General features: G+C 58.0%; 1 protein-coding gene across 4 annotated transcripts in view; it reads left to right on the top strand.

The window, feature by feature from the left end:
• Positions 1 to 21,325, top strand: part of TMEM63B (transmembrane protein 63B) — a 24,657-nt gene extending 3,332 nt beyond the window's left edge. For 2 of the 4 annotated variants that reach the window (XM_040249570.1, XM_040249571.1), the window contains exons 2-24: positions 2,813 to 2,995; positions 3,273 to 3,352; positions 3,641 to 3,679; positions 4,642 to 4,732; positions 6,398 to 6,435; positions 7,392 to 7,534; positions 7,634 to 7,685; positions 8,392 to 8,500; positions 9,080 to 9,150; positions 12,903 to 12,983; positions 13,446 to 13,569; positions 14,156 to 14,289; positions 14,370 to 14,507; positions 14,636 to 14,789; positions 16,058 to 16,164; positions 16,391 to 16,477; positions 16,652 to 16,717; positions 17,706 to 17,868; positions 18,444 to 18,549; positions 19,521 to 19,688; positions 19,905 to 20,020; positions 20,139 to 20,219; positions 20,501 to 21,325. In XM_040249570.1, coding sequence (XP_040105504.1) covers positions 2,837 to 2,995; positions 3,273 to 3,352; positions 3,641 to 3,679; positions 4,642 to 4,732; positions 6,398 to 6,435; positions 7,392 to 7,534; positions 7,634 to 7,685; positions 8,392 to 8,500; positions 9,080 to 9,150; positions 12,903 to 12,983; positions 13,446 to 13,569; positions 14,156 to 14,289; positions 14,370 to 14,507; positions 14,636 to 14,789; positions 16,058 to 16,164; positions 16,391 to 16,477; positions 16,652 to 16,717; positions 17,706 to 17,868; positions 18,444 to 18,549; positions 19,521 to 19,688; positions 19,905 to 20,020; positions 20,139 to 20,219; positions 20,501 to 20,686 — 2,493 coding nt within the window. In that variant the 5' untranslated portion in view covers positions 2,813 to 2,836 and the 3' untranslated portion in view covers positions 20,687 to 21,325. Of the gene's footprint in view, positions 1 to 2,811; positions 2,996 to 3,272; positions 3,353 to 3,640; positions 3,680 to 4,641; positions 4,733 to 6,397; positions 6,436 to 7,391; positions 7,535 to 7,633; positions 7,686 to 8,391; positions 8,501 to 9,079; positions 9,151 to 12,902; positions 12,984 to 13,445; positions 13,570 to 14,155; positions 14,290 to 14,369; positions 14,508 to 14,635; positions 14,790 to 16,057; positions 16,165 to 16,390; positions 16,478 to 16,651; positions 16,718 to 17,705; positions 17,869 to 18,443; positions 19,689 to 19,904; positions 20,021 to 20,138; positions 20,220 to 20,500 lie in introns of all 4 variants that reach the window. The other 2 variants (XR_005722721.1, XM_040249572.1) reach the window with 2 other exon arrangements.

The raw sequence follows: 21,325 nt of genomic DNA, 5'->3' as shown, positions 1-21,325 counted from the left end.
TCCTAAATTAAATCTTCCCTAGTAACTCTTTAAGAAAAAACTTTTAATTTATAGCTTCCTGCCCCCCCCCCAACATGCACACACTTCTTGATGATAAAATAACCTTCAGTGAGCTAGAAATAAAATCCTCCATCACTCTCCCTACACCTTTCCAGCTAAAGCCTCAGTGTCAGACCAGAGAAATTCTGGGATACCACTGACTCAGACAACCCTGTAGAGTGGATGAAATGCCCCTCTCTCCCCCAAATATTCTGCCTCAGTCTCTTCCCTTCTCTCAGCTGCTCTCTGTGAAGGCTTTGAGAGCAGCTGCCCAGGGTGAAATTCAGCCCAGCAACCCCGCCTCCACAATTAAGAGCTTGGAGTAACCCAGTCGGCAAGCTGGCAAGCTGAGCCACCAGCCCTGGCTCCACCCTTTCCTGCCCTGTGACCTCCCTGTGAGTGGCTTCTCCTCCGATGGGGAGTGTGCCCTGCTTACTTCTGGGTGCAGGTGGGAAGAGCAGTACCACTGAGGAGGGAGTGCTTTGTGACTGTAAAGAGGGAGGTGGCAGATGGACATGGTGACTTCAGTCACTAAAGCACAGACCTTGCCCCTCACTCCTCTCCTGGGTTCCCTTATGTAGGAGCTCCCAGAATGTTCCACCTTCTTCCGAGTGGAGAAGATAGAATGAGGGGGTGGGGGTGGGCATGTAACTCCAGGGATGTGGGCTGGATCGATTTCTGAAATGTGTTTGAGTTGGGAGTTAGGGGTGGGGGGACTAGTATAGAGGCTCCCCAATTATTACAGCCCTAAGATACCTCTACCTACCTTTAACCTTTCCTGGGGCTTTTTATATGTACATACCCAGGCTCCCAGACACACCCACATACACATCTCCACTTAGACACTAACAACTCTCTTCATTTCCAAGGACAGCCGTGTAGTCACCCAGCTCCCCACCTCCACACACACAGATACACATATCAACACAAGTTTACACACCTAAACACACACATTCTCTCAGTGCTCTGGTGTTCCCTAGCCAGAGAACACATAATGAAGATTCACAAAGCTTCTGCAGCATCCTGTTCTAGCCATGTCAGAAAAGCATCAAGGTGCCCTGAAAAGTGTTCAGGCTTTAAAAAAGAAGTTGACCTAGGTTTGATGCCCAGGTCCATTATTTTATGAACAGTGTGACTTTGTTGAAACAGTGGGCACTCTATACCTGGCACCTGCTATAGTTACTGAATTAAAAAAAAATTTTTTTTAAGGCAACATGGGCTGGAAAGGAAGAGGGAGGGCACAGAACACAGGCAGTTATTCCCTTAGCCTTCTTAACCCAGGCTTTTCAGAGACTCCCTGGAACCAAGTGAGACACACAGACAACCCCAGCTTCTCTGGTGCCTCTTACCCTGCAGTTGAAATGTTAGGAAGAGGCAGTGGAAAATCTGGGACTGGTGGGTGGGCAGGGGAAACTTTCTGAGCCACCCAGGGGGCTGGGGGATGCTTGCTCCCAGAGTTGCTGACACCCATCCTAGGTCTGTTGTTCTTTCTTTGTCTGGTTTCCTTTCTTCCCTGGGGACACCCCCCGCCCCCTGCCCCCACAAAGCAGAGCTTCAGTGTTGTCAGCAGAAGCGGCCCCCAGGGGCCCTCCTGTAGGATGGGGGTGGGGCCATGAAACCACACCCACACATCTCCTCCACCCCAGAAGCCTCCCCAGAGCCCTGCCCAGCTGGTCCCCAGGCACTTCCAGAACCCAGGCATCAGGGCTAGCTGCCCCTTCCCTTCCCCTCCCCATGCGTCCACTGGGACCGTTGAAGGCTTGAAAGCCTGGCAGTGTCAGGGAAGCAGGCCAGAAGGCACTTCCCTGGCTACAGGGAGCTTGGGCTGGTTAAGAGGCCCCTGGCTCATTCTTCCTTCCTTTGCCAATCAATGGAAAAGCTCGCTGCAGGGCACGGCATTCCCAGCCTGCCCTGCTTGGGGGCAGGAGCAGGGCAGGCTGGGAATTGTAGTCCTTACAACTCAGATGCAAAGAAAATTGGAAAGAGATGAGGAAACCAGAGGAGAGAAAGGTGTAGCTCCTGCCATGACCCAGGAAAAAGAATGAGGGTAAACAGGTGTGGCTGGGCTGAGTGAGACAGGTAGCACAAATGCAGAAGTCCTGCTTTTTAACAGACTTCCCACTGACCCCATCCTCAGACCCCTACTCTGAGGGCAGAGTTGAACATCTCACTCTGAAGCCAGCTATACTGGGAAGGTGGTCAACTGAGTTGCAAACTGAGCAGATGAAACCATGCCATTGTTCTAACAGGGGTAGGAAGAGACAGTCAGGGTCAGGTAACTGGCTCCTGACCCATCTTCCCCTGGCCTAGAGACCCTTCCACTTAGTCTTGGATCTTCAGACCTAAGACCCCTCCCCATCTTCCCTCAGATTCAGCTCTGCTCGCTGCCTGAGACAGACAGAGATACAGAGACAGAGAGAGCCAGTTTGTGTTTGAAGAGAATGGATGTGTGTGTGTGTATGTGTATGGAGGTGGTGGGAGGTGAATTGCTAGAGACTCAGACATCTTCCAGCTTAGAAAAACCGGTCGCCCCAGTCTAGACCCAGGCTGAGTTCCCCGGACCCAGAGCCCAAGAGCCAGGGAAAGTAAGTCTGTGTGACTCAACCCTCCCTTCCTAGGCCCTTATCTCCAGAGGCCAGGGCTCCCATCCACCCAGGCAGCCCGGTGACCTGTCCTCACTGTGCCCTCCCCACGCTTCCCCTGCTGAAGCCCTGAGCAGAACCGTGAGGCGGGCAGGGGCCGAGCCCGGCTGACCACTCCGCCCTCTGCCCAGGAGGACCATGCGGCAGTAGCAGCCATGCTGCCCTTCCTGCTGGCCACACTGGGCACCATGGCCCTCAACAGCAGCAACCCCAAGGACTACTGCTACAGCGCCCGCATCCGCAGCACCGTCCTGCAGGGCCTGCCGTTCGGGGGCGTCCCCACTGTGCTGGCTCTGGACTTCATGTGCTTCCTTGTGAGTGCCCACATGCCCCCCTCCACCCTCGGCACCACACCCTGTATCACAGCTGGCCCACACCCACCACTCTAACCACTCCCCCACCTGCCCCTGACTCCCCACGTGTAACTGCAGGTGGGAATCCCCATCACCCAGCCCAAGTTCAGCCTCGGACCTGCATCCCACCCAGAGTCCTCCTTTTCTCAGACAAAAATCCTGCTCCTCTACCCTGCCCTCCTAGCTGGTCCAGGGGGTGAATGGCCTCCCATCCTGCAACCACCCCCTCCTTCCTCAGGCACTGCTGTTCTTGTTCTCCATCCTCCGGAAGGTGGCCTGGGACTACGGGCGGCTGGCCTTGGTGACAGATGCAGACAGGTGAGGCTCTGGGACCCTCCCCTACCCCTACACACAGGCTGGTGTGCACATTTGCACACCCCCACACACACATGCACATACACCTTGTCCGTGCTCCTCAGGGATAGGAGAGTCAGCCCGCTCTCATCCTCTTTGGTGGGGGGGGGGGGGAGGCGGGGACAGGGGATGAAGAGGGACCGGTCCCAGAGCAGGCATGGGGACACAGGGGCCCACAGCGGGCCTTGGTCCCTTGCCAGTGCCTGGAGACCCATCCCGGCCCCGCTCACCCTGTCTGTTCTCTGTCCCCAGGCGCCGGCGGCAGGAGCGAGACCGAGTGGAGCAGGAATAGTATGTGGGGCGGCAGCCCCCTCGCCCTCACTAAACCAGCTTTCCTTTTTCTTCTCTCTCATGCTTCTCTTCCTACCACATTGCCGGTGTCTTTTTTCCGTTTTCTCCTCTGCAGGCTCATGTTGGGATTAACGCAGGTGGTGTGCTTCGCAGAGCAGGGGGCTCCCCAGCTTGTCTCTGCTGTACTCCCCCATCTCTCCCTCTGGCTCCTGGCCTGGGAGAAGCGGCTCCCTGTGCGCCCCACGCGCGCAGGCGTCCACCATCCCGGTTGGCTGGGGTGGAGGAGCTGTCTTCCTTGGGAACCCACAGGACAGTCACCCTGTTGGTTGCAGAGACAAGATTGGGCGTCTCCAGTGGCTTCTCACCCCCTAACAGCTAGTTCTTCCTATTTCAGGGTTCCCCGCTCACCCGCTCTGGAGGCCTGGGAGGGGGGCGGCCAGAGAGGCTCTGAGCGTGGCCCTCTGTGTCCATCACCGTCTCTGTCTATAGACCTGGCATTGGAGTTGCGGCAGCTGCTGGGGCCGGGGAAGGGGAGGGTGGGGGACACCTCTCAGCCCCCCAGCCCCCGGCCCTTCTGGGGCTCTCTTGGTCCAGCCTGTCCTTCCCCATCACCATGCGCCCCCTACCATTGCCCTGTGCCCAGCGTGGGCTCTGCTCCCCCGGCCCCCACTGGTCAGCTCCGGAACTGCAGGGCCCCGCTGACTTCCTTCAACAGTCATGGGGTGCTGATCAAGACTCACCCTCCCATCCTTCCCCCATCCCTGCATCAGGGCCCCCGGGGCCCCTGAGGGGAAGGCGCGGGTTCAAGGGAGGCAGGGAGAGGGCAGTCACTCTTGCGTGCTTCTGCCTCTGCGCTTTCTGTGCCTTATCTGGAGCTCTGGAGTGGGAGCCCACCCACTCCACCCGGCTCCCCAGGGACTCAGACTCACCCACTCTCTGATCTCTCGTCTCTCCACTCCCAGTGTGGCCTCAGCTATGCACGGGGACAGTCACGACCGGTATGAGCGTCTCACGTCTGTCTCCAGCTCCGTCGACTTTGACCAAAGGGACAATGTGAGTGTCCTCCCCCCAGCTTCTCAGCAGCCCCCCTCCTCCAGGGCACGTGGCTTCAGGTGATACGGAGTCAGAGGTCTACGCAGTGGGGCCTTCTGCCCAGCAAGGGTGATGCTCGTCCGAGAGCCACAAGGTAGCACCCAGACCCAGAACTCCGGGCTCTGTCTTCCATGACAGCCTCCAAACCAGCACAGGTTGAACATCTGCGGTTTCTAAATGTCATTTTCCCCCGTAGAGTTCTGTGCCCCTCTCCAGTGAGCAATCCTAAGGACCTCTTTTTCCTTAGACATTTTCCTGGAAGTAATCATGAGCCTTCCAGGCCTGCTTAGCAAAACATGCAGAATCCATTGTGCTGCTCAGAGGTTGCAGCCTGGTGGCCCCTGGCAATCCAGGGCCAGCTGACCTGCTTGTAGATTGGAGCTGAGGGGCAGGGCTCCTGTAGACAAGGCATGTACTTGGGGAGGCATAGCAGACCCCAGACCCCTTTAGATCAGACCCAACACTCTGGCATTACCCGTCTGGCCACCTGTCATTCTGCCAGGGTGAGAACTCTTACCCTGGTCAGAACTCTAATCCTCAGGCTGTAGGGTGGCCCTGGTCAGTCCAGCTTAGGCTGGGGCCCCTGGGAGCAGCAGCTCCTGTAGCCCCCGTAGCAGAAGAAGCCTGTCAGCTTTCTGAGTTGGACTCATACTGATAAGTGACAAAGCAGAGGTGTCACCCCTCCCAGCCAGAGCTGTCCAGATGGTCCCCAGACTTACTGTCCTGTATCTTGGCTGGAGGGCACCTCTCTCCCCCATCCCATGTTATGCCTGGAAGTCTCCCAGTAGGAAGTTGGGTCAGGGTCTCTCTGCCCAGCTCTTCTCCATATAGCCCCACCCTGCCCTGAGCGGGGTCTCTGTCTGAAGACGAGCCTGGGGGTTTGAGAGCAGATCACAGCTCACAGTGACCCTGGGCTGGTCCCTCTGGGGTGTTCTTGGGGCTTCCCAGGTGCTGCTAGGGGTAAAGAACCCACCTGCCAATGCAGGATTCACAAAAGATTCAGGTTCGATTCCTGGGCAGGGAAGATCCTCTGGAGAAGGAAATGGCAACCCGCTCCAGTATCCTTGCCTAGAAAATTCCATGGACAGAGGAGCCCAGTGGGCTACAGTCCATGGGGTCACAGAGAATCAGACGCAACTGAGCACATAGAAGGTAGGTGGCAGGACCTTGGGCACCATGGCCCACTCCTCTGCTCTTGGCAGCCACGTTGCAGACTCTTCACATTTCAGAAGCTGCAGGTCTGAGGTCCCTTCCCCAGACCCCGGACCCCACCTATCCCCACCCACACAACTGCAGGACTTTTTCTCTGGTTCTGCTGCCCTTGGGTGTTTGCGGGGACCTGCACTCTGAGCCCAGGAGTCTACAGGTGACCCTGTGTAGGCTTGGTCCTTCTTCCTCCCTGAGGGCAGGCACCCCCACTGCCCCTCTCTGGGATGAGCTGGTTTCTCGGGGGGCTGTGGAAGCTGTGACAAGGTGAGCCACAGCCTGGAGGTGGTCAGGAGGTTGGGGTCAGGTGGGAGGGAGGCTGGGCGGGTGGGAGGGAGGCTGGGCGGGTGGGAGGGAGGCTCAGGGGCGGCGGAGGGTGGTGGGATGGGGGCACCAGCTGACAGCCCTCTGCACCCCCAGGGTTTCTGTTCCTGGCTGACAGCCATCTTCAGGATAAAGTAAGTGAACGATCTTCAAGCTCTAAAGAAAAGAGAAACAGCAGACCTGTCATCTCCCTACCAAGTCCAGAGGCCGGCACCTCTGCGGGCCTTAGCGCTCCTAGCCAAGCCAGCACCCACCTCCCTGCTCCGGGGGCCCAGACCCCTACTGTTCCTCTGGGCCGGCCTCACTTTACCCCCCAACAGTCTCCTGTGCCCCTCCCCTGCCCGGGGGGCCGGCTCTGCCCTCAGCTCTCCTCGCCCCTGCCACCCTGTGCAAGCAGGCGCTGGCGCTGCCACCTCAGAGCCATGTGCAGCCAGCGGGTAGGGGCAACAGGCAGGCTGGGGGCAGCCGGCAGGCTGGGGGCAGCCAGCCAGCTGCAGGCAGGAGCCAGTATCCAGCAGGCAGAAGTCAGGAGATGGAGCCAGAGTGCGGCAGGCAGGCAGTGAGCCTTGAGAGAGGCAGGAAGCCAGGACAGGTCAGCACCGCCACCGTCCTGGCCCGTGGGCCCCCAGGGATCCCCACGTCTAAGGGGGAGCACCACTGCTTCCCAGACCGCCCTCCGCCCTCCCCTCCCCCCGTCCCCTCCTGCCACCATCTTCGTCCGCCCTCCTCGAGTTGTCCTCTCACCTCCGTTTCTCCCCATCCCTTGCTGCTCTTCCTCTCTGCAGTGTGCCTTGTTTTTCTTCTCTCTGTCTCTCTCCCCCCATCCCTCTCCTCCTCCTCTCTTTTCTCTTTCCCTCCCCTTCTCCCTGCATCCTTCCTTTTTCTCCCTCCCCTTCCCTCTCACTTCCTCCTCCCTCTCCTCCCAGGACACAGGGGACCCAGAACCTCACCTCCCCTCTTTCAACCCCATCCTGCTGCCAGATCAGCCAGGGCTAGTGTGGACGTGGGCTGGGGTGGGCCAGGGCAGACGAGCCATGGCCCCTCTGGCATGCTGGTCCTCACCGCATCCGCCTGTCCCCGGTGCCCGCAGGGATGACGAGATCCGGGATAAATGTGGAGGCGATGCCGTGCACTACCTGTCCTTCCAGCGGCACATCATCGGGCTGCTGGTGGCCGTGGGTGTCCTCTCTGTAGGCATTGTGCTGCCCGTCAACTTCTCAGGGGACCTGCTGGGTCAGTAAGGGCCAGGACCGGTGTAGTGGGAAGAGGAGGGGATGGAAGGGGACGTGCCCTGACCCCTCTGTCATCCTCTCCCTTGTCCCACCCCCCCAGAGAACAATGCCTACAGCTTCGGGAGAACCACCATTGCCAACTTGAAATCAGGGTAAGAGTGGGAAGCTGGTCAAGTGAGGCCTGGGTCTGTGGACAGAGTCTGGGTGGGAATGGGGAGCGGAGGAAAAAGGGGGGTGTTTGGGGGAGAGGTACTGAGGCTGCAGAGATGATGGTGGGGCCTTGAGGACTGGGGATGGAGCCAGAAGGAGAGGATCCCAGGGAGGCTGGCTGGTGGTGGCTAGAGGGCAGTGTACCCAGCAGGGAGGGTGTGAAGAGATGACCTCTGGGGACAGTGTGGTTGGAATGGGACAGTCTTGGGGTCAGGATGTGGGGTGTGGGGCCTGCCTTGGGAGGGTGTCAGAAGACCTGAGTCTCTAAAGGGGCCCTGTACCAGGGTTGTTGTTTTTAATACTTATTTATTTTGACTGTGCTGGGTCTTCATCGCTGTGTGTGGGCTTTCCCTAGTGGCGAGCAAGGGCTACTCCAGTTGCACTGCGGTGGCTTCTCGTTGCGGAGTGTGGGCTCTAGAATGTGGGCTCGGTAGGTGTGGAGCATGGGCTCAATTGCCCTGCAGCGCCCACGGCGTGTGAAATCTTCCCAGAGCGGGGATCAAACTGTGTCCCCTGCACTGGCAGACGGATTCTTCACCACTGGACCACCAGGGAAGTCCACCAGGGTTTCATGAACACTGGCAGGTTTGGGGGTGTTTGTGAGTGTTCCCAGCCCTGGGGGCCCCACTCACCCTTCTGTCCCACCAGGAACAACCTGCTATGGCTGCACACCTCCTTCGCCTTCCTGTACCTGCTGCTCACCGTCTACAGCATGCGCAGACACACCTCGAAAATGCGCTACAAGGAGGACGACCTGGTGAGTGCAGCAGAGCCAGGCCCGCCCCCAGCCCACCCTCCGGGGACTCTCCTGCTGAGTCCTAAGGTGTGGTCAGCACCCAGGTGAGGCCAGCTGGTTTTGAATCCTGGCTCAGCAGCCCAGGAGCCCCCATCCTGCCGGTTAAGTTACCTCCCCCAGGCTCAGTGCCCTCCTCTGTAGGAGGTGAGAATGGTCCCTCTCCCAAGGTGGGTGGGGGGTGAGGCGAGGAGTGCCTGGAAGGCCCTGGGGCAGGAAATGGCTGTGGGAGTGATTGTCCCTGTTCTCCTATATTTATTCCCCAAACCAGCACTGAACACCCACTCCTTGCACCCACCCTGCTGGGGCCTCAGGGTCTGAGGGTCTGCAAGTAGTACCTGCTCCGCACCCCCATAAAGCCCTCAGGGGGCAAGAGGCCAGGGGGCTTTCACTCTGCTCTCTGTCTGATTTCTATTAGAAACACCGCCCCTGGCTTATCCCGAGGTCTGCTTATCCCACCTGCCCCTCTCTGCTCCCCCGTTCCCCACCCCCTCTCTGAGGGTCAAGCCTCAGGAAGGCAAACTGGCCCCCTTCACTCCCCAGGTGAAGCGGACTCTCTTCATCAACGGAATCTCCAAATATGCAGAGTCAGAGAAGATCAAGAAGCATTTTGAGTGAGTAGCTCCTCCGCCCACCCCGTCCCCAACCCAGGACCCGGGGACCCTTCTTTGCCTTCTTTCAGCTCCAAAAGCATCATCGCAGGCCTCTCTCCTGGGGGGCTCAGGGGCTGTGGTACAGGGTAGGGGGTTATGCTAAGAAAGAATTCTCTGACTCCAAGGTGTTGGGCTGGACTTCAGGTCCCTCAAAGAGCTGGAGAAATACTTGAAAAGTGAGTCCCTGGGCCTTTCCTCCTCCTGGCTTGAACCAGGTCATGGTTTGTTGACCCCGGGTCCATGGGCCCTTGAGGATGTGGCCTTCTCAGAATTGTGCATGGTGTTCTGGAGGCTGTGTGCACGCGGACTGGCAGGGAGAAGGTTCTCAGTTTTCAGTGCATCCTCAGGGAGCCCAGAAGAGCTGGGCTGCATGTTCTCTGAGGTGCTTTTTAGACAGAAGTCTGTCTTAGTAAAGTGAAGAAAATTCACCTCCAGTGGCCAGAACAGTCTGTATACAGCATCTGTTCATCTGTCCACTCAGCGGTTGTTCTCAGGAGCTGCTGAGGTCCATGTGGTGGCCTGGGGACTACAGAAATGAGTGCAAGACCATCGAGTTCTCAGGGCTTCACAGTGCGGAGGCCAGCTTTAGAGGCCAGTCCAGGGTCTGCTTAGAGACTGGTCTGGGGACAGTATTAGGAGTTGGCCAGAGGTCCTGACTAGGGCCATTGGTGGTCTGGATCAGGGCTCGGTCTCTGGTGAGGATCAGGATTTAGTGAGGTCGGTTGACCTGGATGAGCAGTCAGTTGTTGTCCTGGATCAGGATGGGATTGGAGTCACATTCCAGGCCCCTGTGTTACCGAACGACTGGTTTGTGACCAGGGTTTCCGAGTGAATCCTCTTTTTTATTCAACATGCATTTATTGGTCACCTTCTGTGTGCCAGGCATAAATCAATTAGAAACAAGTCCTGCCCTCCCACAGTTTACAGAACAACAGCTATAATTAGCTCATCAATCATTGGTCAGTATAAGAGAACAATTTGGGGTCCCATCTGGAGTTCAAGCTGTACTCAGCATTAGGGAGCAGGCTGGGTCAAGATTAAGGACAGTGTGTGCTGAGAATTAAGTGACATCTCTAATGTTACCGTCCAAATGGAGTCAGCTGTCAACTTGTATAGACAAGTCCTTTAGTAACTTGTCTATACAAGTATCTTTTTTTTTTTAATTGACCCTTTCTTTTATTTATGTATTTATTTGGTTGCACGGGGTCTTAGTTGTGGTAGGTGGAATCTAGTTCCCTGACCAGGGATTGAATCCAGGCCCCATGCATTGGGAGCGCAGAGTCTTAGCCACCGGACCACCAGGGAAGTCCCAATAACAGGTGTCTTTTGGGCAACTTGTGTCACACTAGAGCAGGAGCCTGAGGGTATGGCAGGAAACCTGCTCTCATCTGCTTATATTCTAATAGGGAAAACCAGATGGCAAAGAAATGACCTTGGCAGGTGGGGGTGGGTGCTTAGAAGAAAACCAGAGCAGGGAGAGGGGCAGAGGGCGGGGTCATGGAGGGAGAGGGGCAGAGGGCGGGGTCATGGAGGGAGAGGGGCAGAGGGAGGGGTCATGGAGGGCTGCTGTTTCTGATGGGGTGGGCACCAGGGCCTCTGACAGGGTGGCCTTAGAGCAGAGCCCTCTGTGCACTGAGGGAATGAACCCTGTGAGTGGAGCATCCATGGATCCAGCACACGTTTGTTGTATACATACTATGTGCTTTGTCCCGGGGGACAAAGAAGAGCCAGACGAGTCATGGCCGTGAGGAACTCACAGTCCAAAGTGGCTGTTTCAGGGGTCAGTCTGTGGTATTGCTTAGGAAACAGCCCGATTGGCAAAAACCATCCCAATATTGTAAAGTTAATTATCCTCCCATTAAAATAAATAAATTTATTTTTAAAAATAAAATAAAACTAACAGTCAGGGGGACTACCTGGTGGTCCAGAGGTTAAGAATCTGCCTTCCAGTTCAGGGGACGGAGGTTCAGTCCCTCACTGGGGAATTAAGATTCCACATGCTACATGGCAGCTAGGCCCCTGCACCGTAATTGGAGAGCCCTCACACTACACTGCAGCAAAGACTCGATGCAGCCAAATAAGTCAGTTAATTAAATAAAAATAACGTAAAAGTAAAAAACGAAAAGAATGTAAAAAAATTATTGACCAGCCTATAAGCAGGGGGTTTGGGGAGACTGCAGGCCTCATTGGAGTTTTTAGCATCATGGTGAGCATTATTTCATTGACTCATCCATTCAGCACAGCACAGTGGGTGTTTATTGAGCACCTACTATGTGAAGGCTGTTGACCATGTGAGGGCTGTTGACCCAGCACCTGGGTATATGGTGCTGAGCGGGAGGCAGCCCTCATCCGTGTGGAGGCCCTGCTAGTTGTCAGTATCCGCCAGGGTCTGGGTTCCAAGCCTGGGGTCTATCTGGATTGGAAGACTAACCCAGAAGAATCAGGGGATAACCTATGTGCAAAATCAGGGAACCTGCGTGGGAGGGATTAGAGGATTAGAGATTAGCTGGGTGAAAATGAGGACTTAGCCTGCCACAGGGCTCACAGCCCTTCCAAAGATGAACCTAAAATGGTTTGAGCCACAGCAGTATCAGGGGGCTTCCCAGGTGGCGCAGTGGCAAAGAATCTGCCTGCCAGTGCAGGAGACGCAAGAGACTTGGGTTCGATCCCTGGGTGGGGAAGATCCCCTGGAGAAGGGAATGGCAGCTCACTCCAGTATTCTTGCCTGGGAAATCCCATGGACAGAGCAGCCTGACACGCTGTAGTCCATGGGGTCGCAATGCGTCAGACACAACTGAGCATACACCCACAATTCTAATCCTATATCCAGCGTCAGGGGAAGAGTCCGGAGCCGCCTAGGAAGTGCCTTTCAAGGACACCATCCCAGATTTAAGTTCCCAAATTCTCATGGGTTTGTGAGGTCCATCTTGTTACTTTAGAATCATGTCTCCACATCTTTAACACTTGGTATTTCCTTCTTTAAATATTAAACAAACCAAAAAAAGGCAGGACCTCTATCTAGATTAGGGATTAGGCTCAGGGAGAGCAGTGTGTGATCAGGATGAAAACGGAAGTGTTCCTCCACGCAGGCTGTAAGCCTCCCTCAAGCCCTACTGGGCACCAGCTTCTGAGAGTCTGGTCAGTCTCGAGTCAAGGTGGAGTCAACCTGGGCTCATGGTTAGAGGGTCAGGCTTGGGTCTGGGTTATGCGTCAGGTGGGTCAGGATAAAGGAGCAGTCTCTGGTCAGTGTTAAGAGGTCAATCTCAGGTTTCAGGATCAACCTCTGGTCATTTTTGCACCAGAGACCATTCTGCCGCCCGGGGCTGTGGGCTGGTTAGGATCAGCTTATGGTCAAGGCTAAGTGTTGAACTGTCGCCAGGCCTCCTGGGAACAGGCTTAAGAGAACAACCAAGACTAAAGGAAGTTTCTCTCCACGTAAAGTCCCCAGACAGGCATCAGACCACAGCTGTGGTGTCCCCAGCGCCCTGTGAGTATGCGCTCTCATCTGGGTCCGTGCACACTCCCCCCGCGCGGATGAACAGGAGGAGCAATTTCATTAAGTTTTATTCTTGGGAACTGTCATCTTTGCAGACTCAGAAAGAGGGGGCTTGAACTGGGGCTGTGTGTCTTGAAGGGGATGGGGTCATGGAGGAAAGCTGGGGACAAGCGGTGGGTGGGGTCCCTGCTGAAGGTGATGGTGTGGACTGTTTCAGGGAGGCCTACCCCAACTGCACAGTTCTGGAAGCCCGCCCGTGTTACAACGTGGCTCGTCTGATGTTCCTCGATGCAGAGAGGTAGTGGGGCTGGGGGTGGGAGGGCAACATCAGAGGGGCCCCTGCCCACTGCGGGGGGCATCTTGGCTGCCACTCAGGAGTCTGGTTCCCCTTCCAGTTGTTTCCCAGGGCGTCTGATTTTAATTTACCCCTCGAGCACTTGTCAGTTAAGCTCTGGAAAGATCAAGTCCTGGAGGTTGAAGGAAGGGGTTCCATTGTCCCCCCCCAACCCCATTTGAGGACGTACCCTTCCTCTGCTACAGTGTGAGAAATTTAGGCTATGGAAAGAGCTTCTGGCCCTCAGGGGATGGTGGGGAGACCCTGGACTGGGGACATGTCTGAACCATGCACCCTAAGCAAACCCAAGAGCACAGTGGCTTTTGTGCTTGGGGAGTGGACTCCATGACCCCCGAGCTGGGCCACCTACCCATCCTCCAGCAGACCCAGCTGGGCGGTGGGTGACTGGGCACCTGGGTCCCACAGAAAGAAGGCCGAGCGGGGAAAACTCTACTTCACAAACCTCCAGAGCAAGGACAACGTCCCCACCATGATCAACCCCAAGCCCTGTGGCCATCTGTGCTGCTGCGTGGTACGCGGCTGTGAGCAGGTACGGGGCGTCCTGGGCTCGGCTCAGGCCTCGGGGCCCCCTGGCCAGGGCGGGTGGGAGGTCCTGGGGAGGCAGGTCACAGCGGAGTCGGATGCATCTCCCAGTTAGGCCTGTCCCACAACCTCAGGAACACCCAAACACACAAGCAGGCCTTGCACATAAATACCCCAAGGTCGAGAGGTCCCAGAGGAAGCAGAGCTGGGGGTGAGGACCACGGGCAGGGGCAGCCCCTCCCATCTGTTCCTACATCCTGGACTCCCTAGTCCCGCTGTTGGGTCTGTTCCCTGTACCTACAGCAACCAAGTTTTCAAAACCCAAATCAGAAGAGGTCAGCTAAGAGGCCAACTTGCTGAATTTACTAGCTCTGGCTTTCGGCAAGTTTCTGGATCACTCCGTGCCTCAGTTTCCTCATCTGTAATACAGAGCTGCTTGTACCCACCTCTCGGGGTGCTTGTGAGGAGAAGCGAGTGAACAGAGAGCTTAAGGCCGTGCCCAGGCTGCCGTCGGCTCCGGGTGGGGCCTTTTGGGTGAAGGGAGGGGACCGGCGGCTTGACCAAGGCCCCACCTCGCCCGTCCGTCCTGGCAGGTGGAGGCCATCGAGTACTACACAAAGCTGGAGCAGAAGCTGAAGGAGGATTACAAGCGGGAGAAGGAGAAAGTGAACGAGAAGCCGCTCGGCATGGCCTTCGTCACCTTCCACAACGAGACCATCACGGCCATGTGAGCCCCGCCCGCCCGCCCCAGCCCCGAGGGGCCAGCCGGGGCTCTGGGTCCCCAGTAACCATGCCCGCCTCCCCCAGCATCCTGAAGGACTTCAACGTGTGTAAGTGCCAGGGCTGCACGTGCCGCGGGGAGCCCCGCTCCTCGTCCTGCAGCGAGTCCCTACACCTCTCCAACTGGACCGTGTCCTACGCCCCCGACCCCCAGAACATCTACTGGTGAGCAGAGGGGGATGGCGCTGGGGTGGTTCCGTGGGGCCAGTAGGGCCCACAGTGGGGCGTGGGAGGAGAAGGAGGTCCTAGGTGTCTCTGGGGTGGGGTCAGGCGTGACGCCTCCACCTCCGCAGGGAGCACCTCTCCATCCGCGGCTTCATCTGGTGGCTCCGCTGCCTGGTCATCAATGTTGTCCTCTTCATCCTGCTCTTCTTCCTCACCACCCCGGCCATCATCATCACCACCATGGACAAGTTCAACGTCACCAAGCCTGTGGAGTACCTCAACGTAAGGCCCACACCCCAACCCTCCACACTGTGTGCCAAGACACAGACCCCAGGCCCCCGATCCCCCCGGCCAAGGGCATGTGAGGGGCGTGGAGCCACTCTTCCTCCTGCCCAGTCTACTCTTGTCCTGCTTTTCCAGCCCAGCCCCGCCAAGAAGGTCCCACACGACCATGGGTTGCAGACCCCTCTGTGCTCTTCCCTCGGGCTCCCTGCCACCTTTCGCCAGGAGAGGCCTCCCTCAGTTCACACTCACCTAGAGGGGCTCTCCAGGAAGAGAGAGCCTGGGTCCATCCCTAACTAATCATGTGACCTCAAACCAAGTCCTTATCCGCTCAATCTCTCAACCAAAGCGTCAAGGGCCAGAGCAGATCCTTGGCCTCCAAACTTGGATTCTGATGCCTTTTATCCAAAGAAATTGTACATGAAACTCAGTGTGGAAAAGTGAGGTCGCTCAGATGGCAGTAGTGGCGGTACGGGGGAGCTCCTGCTACTCTGTCCTCACTCCCCCTACAAGCCTCCTGGGAACCTCAAAGTTCATGAGAAGGCACTTTGACAGTCACTGGGTGATAACAGCATAATAGATAAGACCCAGGCTGCCTGCGTTCAAATCCACCCCCCACTCGTACTTCTTACTACCTCATTTATTGAATCTCATTTTGCCTCAGTTTACTCATTTTTAAAATGGGGTAATATCATTATTGTAAGAATTAATACATGAAAAGTACATGATCAAAAAAAAGACCATCATCAGTGCTTGGCACATAGTGGGTGTTCAGAAATGCTGACTGCTAATACAGTTCACGCAGGGATTGTACAGATGGCCCTGGCCCCCAGAGGTTCTGGGCTTATCTATTCATTTGGCTGCGTCGGGTCTTAGTTGTGGCATGCTGGAGCTTCATTGCGTCACGCGGGGTCTTCCATTGCGGTGCACAGATTCTCTGGTTGTGGTGCACAAGACTCGGTAGTTGCAGGATGTGGACTCTCTGGTTGTGGCACTTGCTCTCCAGAGCATGCAGGCTTTCAGTTCCTCTGAGGCATGTGGGATCTTAGTTCGCCAGTCAGGGATTGAACTTGCTACTGCACTGGAAGGCGTGGTAGGACTTCCCACCAGGGAAGTCTCGATGTTCTGGACTTCCAATGAGGCCCTGGGAGCTGGGGGCAGGGGGAGGGGGGCCTGGGGCTCAGTGGAGGAGGGGGGCAGGTAAGCCATGCCAGCTGGGCCTACTAGACCACCCTTACCTGACACATCCTCCCCGCTGCCCTCTGCAGAACCCCATCATCACCCAGTTCTTCCCCACCCTGCTGCTGTGGTGCTTCTCAGCCCTGCTCCCCACCATCGTCTACTACTCTGCCTTCTTTGAAGCCCACTGGACACGGTGAGACAACACCCCTCTATACCCACATAGTGACACTCCTGGGTGTACCCCCTCCACCTTCAGACCCCCCACGCCCCGGGCAGTCCCAGAGCTGGCAAGGGAGGGATGCTGACTGGGATCCTCACCTTGGGAAGGCCCCCTCCTTCCCAGGGGACCCTCCTGGGACTTCAGGAGCTTGGGGGAGCAGGCACGGGGCTGGCTCGCCTGACCTCTGCCCCCACCCCAGCTCCGGTGAGAACAGGACCACCATGCACAAGTGCTACACCTTCCTCATCTTCATGGTGCTGCTCCTGCCCTCGCTGGGACTGAGCAGGTGGGTTTCGGAGGAAGGGGGGGGGAGCTGGGGTGGGGGACGGCGAGAGGGGGAGCAGCCAGGGGCACCAGGTCTGGGGCATGTCCTCAGAACTCGTGGATGGGACGCTCCCTCCTCTGGTGTTCTGGCTACTCCAGCCCCCAACACCTCCATCTCCTCTCCTCCCCTCCCTAGCCTGGACCTCTTCTTCCGCTGGCTCTTTGACAAGAAATTCTTGGCTGAGGCAGCTATCCGGTTTGAGTGAGTGACCAGGGTCCCCAGGAAGGAGACCAGATTGGGGGGTGGGTATTTCCCCCATTGGAGGGTGCAGCAAAGCTCCCACCCCTGCAGTGGGGAGGAAGAGGGGCTTATATCATGGTCAGGCATCCCAAAGGTCGTCCCTGGAGGCTGTCTTGGGTGCATACGTAGGATGTCCGAGGGTCTGTGTTGGGAACCACTCTGGATTCTGAGGTCACCCTTAGGGTATATTTGGGGCTTTGGGGCTTACACTCGGGGGGGTTTCTATGGTGGGCTCTGGGGCTTGTATCCTGGGACTAACCGTGGGAGCTGGAGCTTCACCCAGGGGGTTTGGAAAGGTCTATAGCAGGATCTTGGTTGTGCTGTGGGAATGACGTGAGGGTTCCTAGGGGACTCCATGAAGGTCTCAGGTGCCAACCCTTTGAGTCTCTCACCTCACTCAGAATGACCACGGAGGACTCTGGGGCTCACACCTTGGGGTGTTTCTGGCACAAGCTCTGGGAACACCACTGAAGTCTCAGGCTGTCACCCAGAGGTGTGACTGTGCAGTTCTCTATGGGGTCCCTTCCCTGGAAATCCCTGTGAGGGGGTCTTGGGGGACATGTGCCATGGCTGTTTATGTGGGAGCAGGTTCTAGGGGTCTTGCTCTAGGCCATCTGTAGTCACCTTGGGCTCACATTTAGGGGGTCATGGGTACTGACAAAGATCCCTGGGCTCTCTTTAGGGGTCTCTAGCACTCTCTCCAGGGGTCTTTATGTGGTGCAAGCTCTAGGGGTGCCTCTGGGCTCACACACACTGAGGTTATCTTCGGCTTACTTTGGAGGCATCTGGGGGTTCACATTCAGGGGGCTCAGAGACATGGGTGCTTTGAGGGCTCAGCTGGAGGGTCCACGTGGAAAAGGGCACCTTGGGGGTGCTGGCACGCTGGCAGTGGGCAGGGGGGCCTCTGGGTCCCCCAAGAGTGCAGAGCTGGAGCACCTGGTGCCCGCAGGTGCGTGTTCCTGCCGGACAACGGCGCCTTCTTCGTGAACTACGTCATTGCCTCCGCCTTTATCGGCAACGCCATGGACCTGCTGCGCATCCCAGGCCTGCTCATGTACATGATCCGGCTCTGCCTGGCGCGCTCGGCCGCCGAGAGGCGCAACGTGAAGCGGGTAGGGCCGCCCGGGGCTGCCGCGGCGCGCACAGCACCCCCTGGTGGCCCAACCGGAAACTGCAGCAGCCGTGCTAGAGTGTGGGGGCTCCAGGGGGCCGGGACGTGGGGAGCCGAGTTCCGTGGCCCTCAGTCTCCCCCTTCCCGTCTGGGGCCCCAGTTTTCCCGTGCGTACAGTGACATAGCGTAGCTAACCCTGAAGGCCCCTCCATTTCTGACAGTGTAGTGTTCTGTGATGGGAACTGGGGGAGGTCTGGATCTAGATCCAGGGTCCCTCTGCCCTAATCCCACACAGAGGGCTCTGGGCATCCAATTCCCAAGCCCACCAACCCCGCCAGCCCCTCATCCCTCGAAGGCCCCATCACTGTACCCACCCTGACCTCCGTTTCAGCCACAGCCCCTCTCTCCATCGGCTTCAACCTGCCCTGCCCTGGACACTGGGTTCCCTTCCCACCCCCAGCTTCTTTTCTGGCCCCAGAGCTCCTGTTCCTTCCCCTCCTCCCACCTGCCTGAGCCCCTCCAGTCTTCCCCTCCTCTCCCCTCCCTGAGCCACCCTCCTGCCCATCTCCCCCCCAGCATCAGGCCTACGAGTTCCAGTTTGGCGCAGCCTACGCTTGGATGATGTGCGTCTTCACGGTGGTCATGACCTACAGTATCACCTGCCCCATCATCGTGCCCTTCGGTAGGCACCGCCGCGCCGGGACCTGGGCCCTGCTCGGGGGGACCCAGGACCTCTCCCGCTCCACTCTAGCAAGGCAGGCCACCCGAGTGGACAGGGCCCTGGCTGGGAGACCGGCCCCTCGGGCCTCCCGCCTGGTCCCTGGCTCAGTCTGGGGCTCAGCCTGTGGGGGAGGAGGGTAAAGCCATCTCAGCTCAGGCTGGCTTCGGCCAGTGTGCTGGACCCCTGGACCACATCTCTCCAACATGGCCATATTGCCTTACACCAGTGCCTTCCCGCAAGTGGGTTACTTGGACAGATCACATGACCACTGAGGAGTCTACACGCACACACAGTCGTACACGGGATCCACAGGCACACTTGTACACAGCCCTGTACACTTGGGAAGACCCCTGGGTTTCAGGGAGGGTTTGGGGCCTTACCGCTCATGGAAATACCCTGCTGTAGCTGCACCTTCTAACCTTGACAAGTCCCTCTTCTTTCTGAAAAAATTAAGCGGTTTCTCTTCACCCCCGTCATCCCCTCATCTGTCCTTTCCCCCCACTAACACCCTAATCCGTTCACCACCCTCCCTGATTACTGAAGGCTCCAGACTCCCAAACTAACCACCTTGTCCCCATTCGAAACGTCCCATTCCCTCAACCTCCAGGAAGAGAGACCTTACCGCCTAACTTACACCCCTCTGTTTAGGGTCAGGGATAGGAAAAAAACGACATGCAGGAAGGTGCTTGCTGACCCAAACCAGTAGATTCCTACCAGTGAATTCCTGGTGAGGGGCTTCAGAGTGAGGGGGTTGAAGCAGGGGAAGCTGGGGTTCCGTGCTCCTGCAAGGAGCTTGGGGCTCTATTCTCTACTGGGCCTGGGGCAGAAGAAGCAGGGGGCCAGCCCTCCAGTGACCTTGAAAGGCCCGGGACAAGCCGTGACAGACCGGGCAGCGCTGGTTCCGAGGTCAGGGCCCGTGTGGCTTCCCCCAGGGCTCATGTACATGCTGCTGAAGCACCTGGTAGACAGGTACAATCTCTACTACGCCTACCTGCCGGCCAAGCTGGACAAGAAGATCCACTCGGGTGCTGTCAACCAGGTGGTGGCCGCGCCCATCCTCTGCCTCTTCTGGCTGCTGTTCTTCTCCACCATGCGCACGGGTGAGGGCCGCCCCCCACCTTTGGAGGCCAGGGAGGGGCGGGGGGCAGAAGACCCTCGGGCCATGGTGCAGGCAGAGCAGGCCCCCGGGGCGGGGCGGGGTGGGTGTCGCAGGCTAGGGTCCTGGGATAAGCCGCAGCATATGGGAGCAGAAGTCCCTGGGAGGGGGCCTGGAGGAGAGGTCGCAGCCCTTTCTCTGTCCTCCCACCCCACCCCAGGGTTTCTAGCCCCGACGTCCATGTTCACATTCGTCGTCCTGGTGATCACCATTGTCGTCTGTCTCTGCCACGTCTGCTTCGGACACTTCAAATACCTCAGTGCCCACAACTACAAGGTAGGGACGAGGGGGCAGGGAGGCGGCCCGGGGCGGAGTCCACGCGCTGGGGGTGGGGGTGGGAGCTGAGGGCAAGGGCCTCGCCCCTCACCCGCTGACTCTTCCGGGGCCCCTCAAGATTGAGCACACGGAGACAGATTCCGTGGACCCCAGAAGCAATGGACGGCCCCCCAATGCTGCCGCTGTCCCCAAATCTGCGGTGAGTGCCCCGCCCCCGCCACGGCCAAGCGCGGGGTGGGGGAAGCATGGCTTCCTCAGGAAACCAGGTGTCCCGTCAGCCATCCAGGAAAGGGGGAGCCTGTCCCAGAGCCCGGGGGTGGGGTGGGGATCTGGTTCCACCAGCTGGGGGCTCTGCTCCATGTCCCCTTGGAAGGAGAGTTGCTGCTGCCCCTCCCCCCACAGGCCGGGAGACCCCCGCCCCCTTCCCCCCAGGCCCCCCCACGCTGTCCACGCTCACACCGCCCCCTTCTCCCCCTTCAGAAATACATCGCTCAGGTGCTGCAGGACTCAGAAGTTGACGGGGACGGGGGTCCCGGGAGCTCGGGGGATGAGCCCCCGTCGTCCTCCTCCCAAGACGAGGAGCTGCTGATGCAGCCTGACGGCCTCACGGACACAGACTTCCAGTCTTGTGAGGACAGCCTCATAGAGAACGAGATCCGCCAGTAAGGGAAGGGAGGGCCCTGGCGGCCACGCCCTGCCCCCGCCCGCCCGGCCCCCCACGGACACTAAAAACAAAACGCTAATAATTTATTAGATCTAAAGCCCCTTCCTTCCCCATCCCCTGCTTTCATTAAGGTATTTAAACCTGGGGACTTCACCGCTCTCCCCGACCACGGAGGGAGGGTGGGCGGGAACTCCCCCCAACCTCAGTGAGGAGAGCCCCGAGCCGGCCCCGGGGCAAAGAGGGGTGTGGACAGGGTTCCCCCAGATCAGTACCCCCCCTGGGCTAGTAGTATGATCAGGAAAGGGTTAATGAGAGCCAAGAGGGGTACCTGGTGCCGTGGCTGGAGACCTGGTGGGGGCAGACAGACCAGGGGCTGCCCCCCCCAGTTCTTACCTCCCCTCCCCCCAAGTCCCGCTGGGATCTAGCACCCCAGGGAAGTGGAACCTCCAGCCCCTAGGGGGTTGCATGAGAGGGGAGAGGGTGCTGAGCGGGAGGAAAGAGTCCAGCCCCGAGCCAGGGGGACTGACCTGGGGGGGGGGGGGGGCGGGTGGGCATGGCTGACACTGGAAAATGGGATTTTGCACTGGTTTTGTTTTTTGTTTTTTCCTTTAAAATAAAAATGAAAAGCTCCGAGGCTCTGA

This window comes from Oryx dammah, unplaced genomic scaffold, assembly GCF_014754425.2.
Source record: "Oryx dammah isolate SB20612 unplaced genomic scaffold, SCBI_Odam_1.1 HiC_scaffold_11, whole genome shotgun sequence".
In the NCBI taxonomy this organism is placed as follows: domain Eukaryota; kingdom Metazoa; phylum Chordata; class Mammalia; order Artiodactyla; family Bovidae; genus Oryx; species Oryx dammah.
Note: the sequence above shows the minus strand (reverse complement) of the source record. Positions and strands in the feature narration are given on the sequence as shown.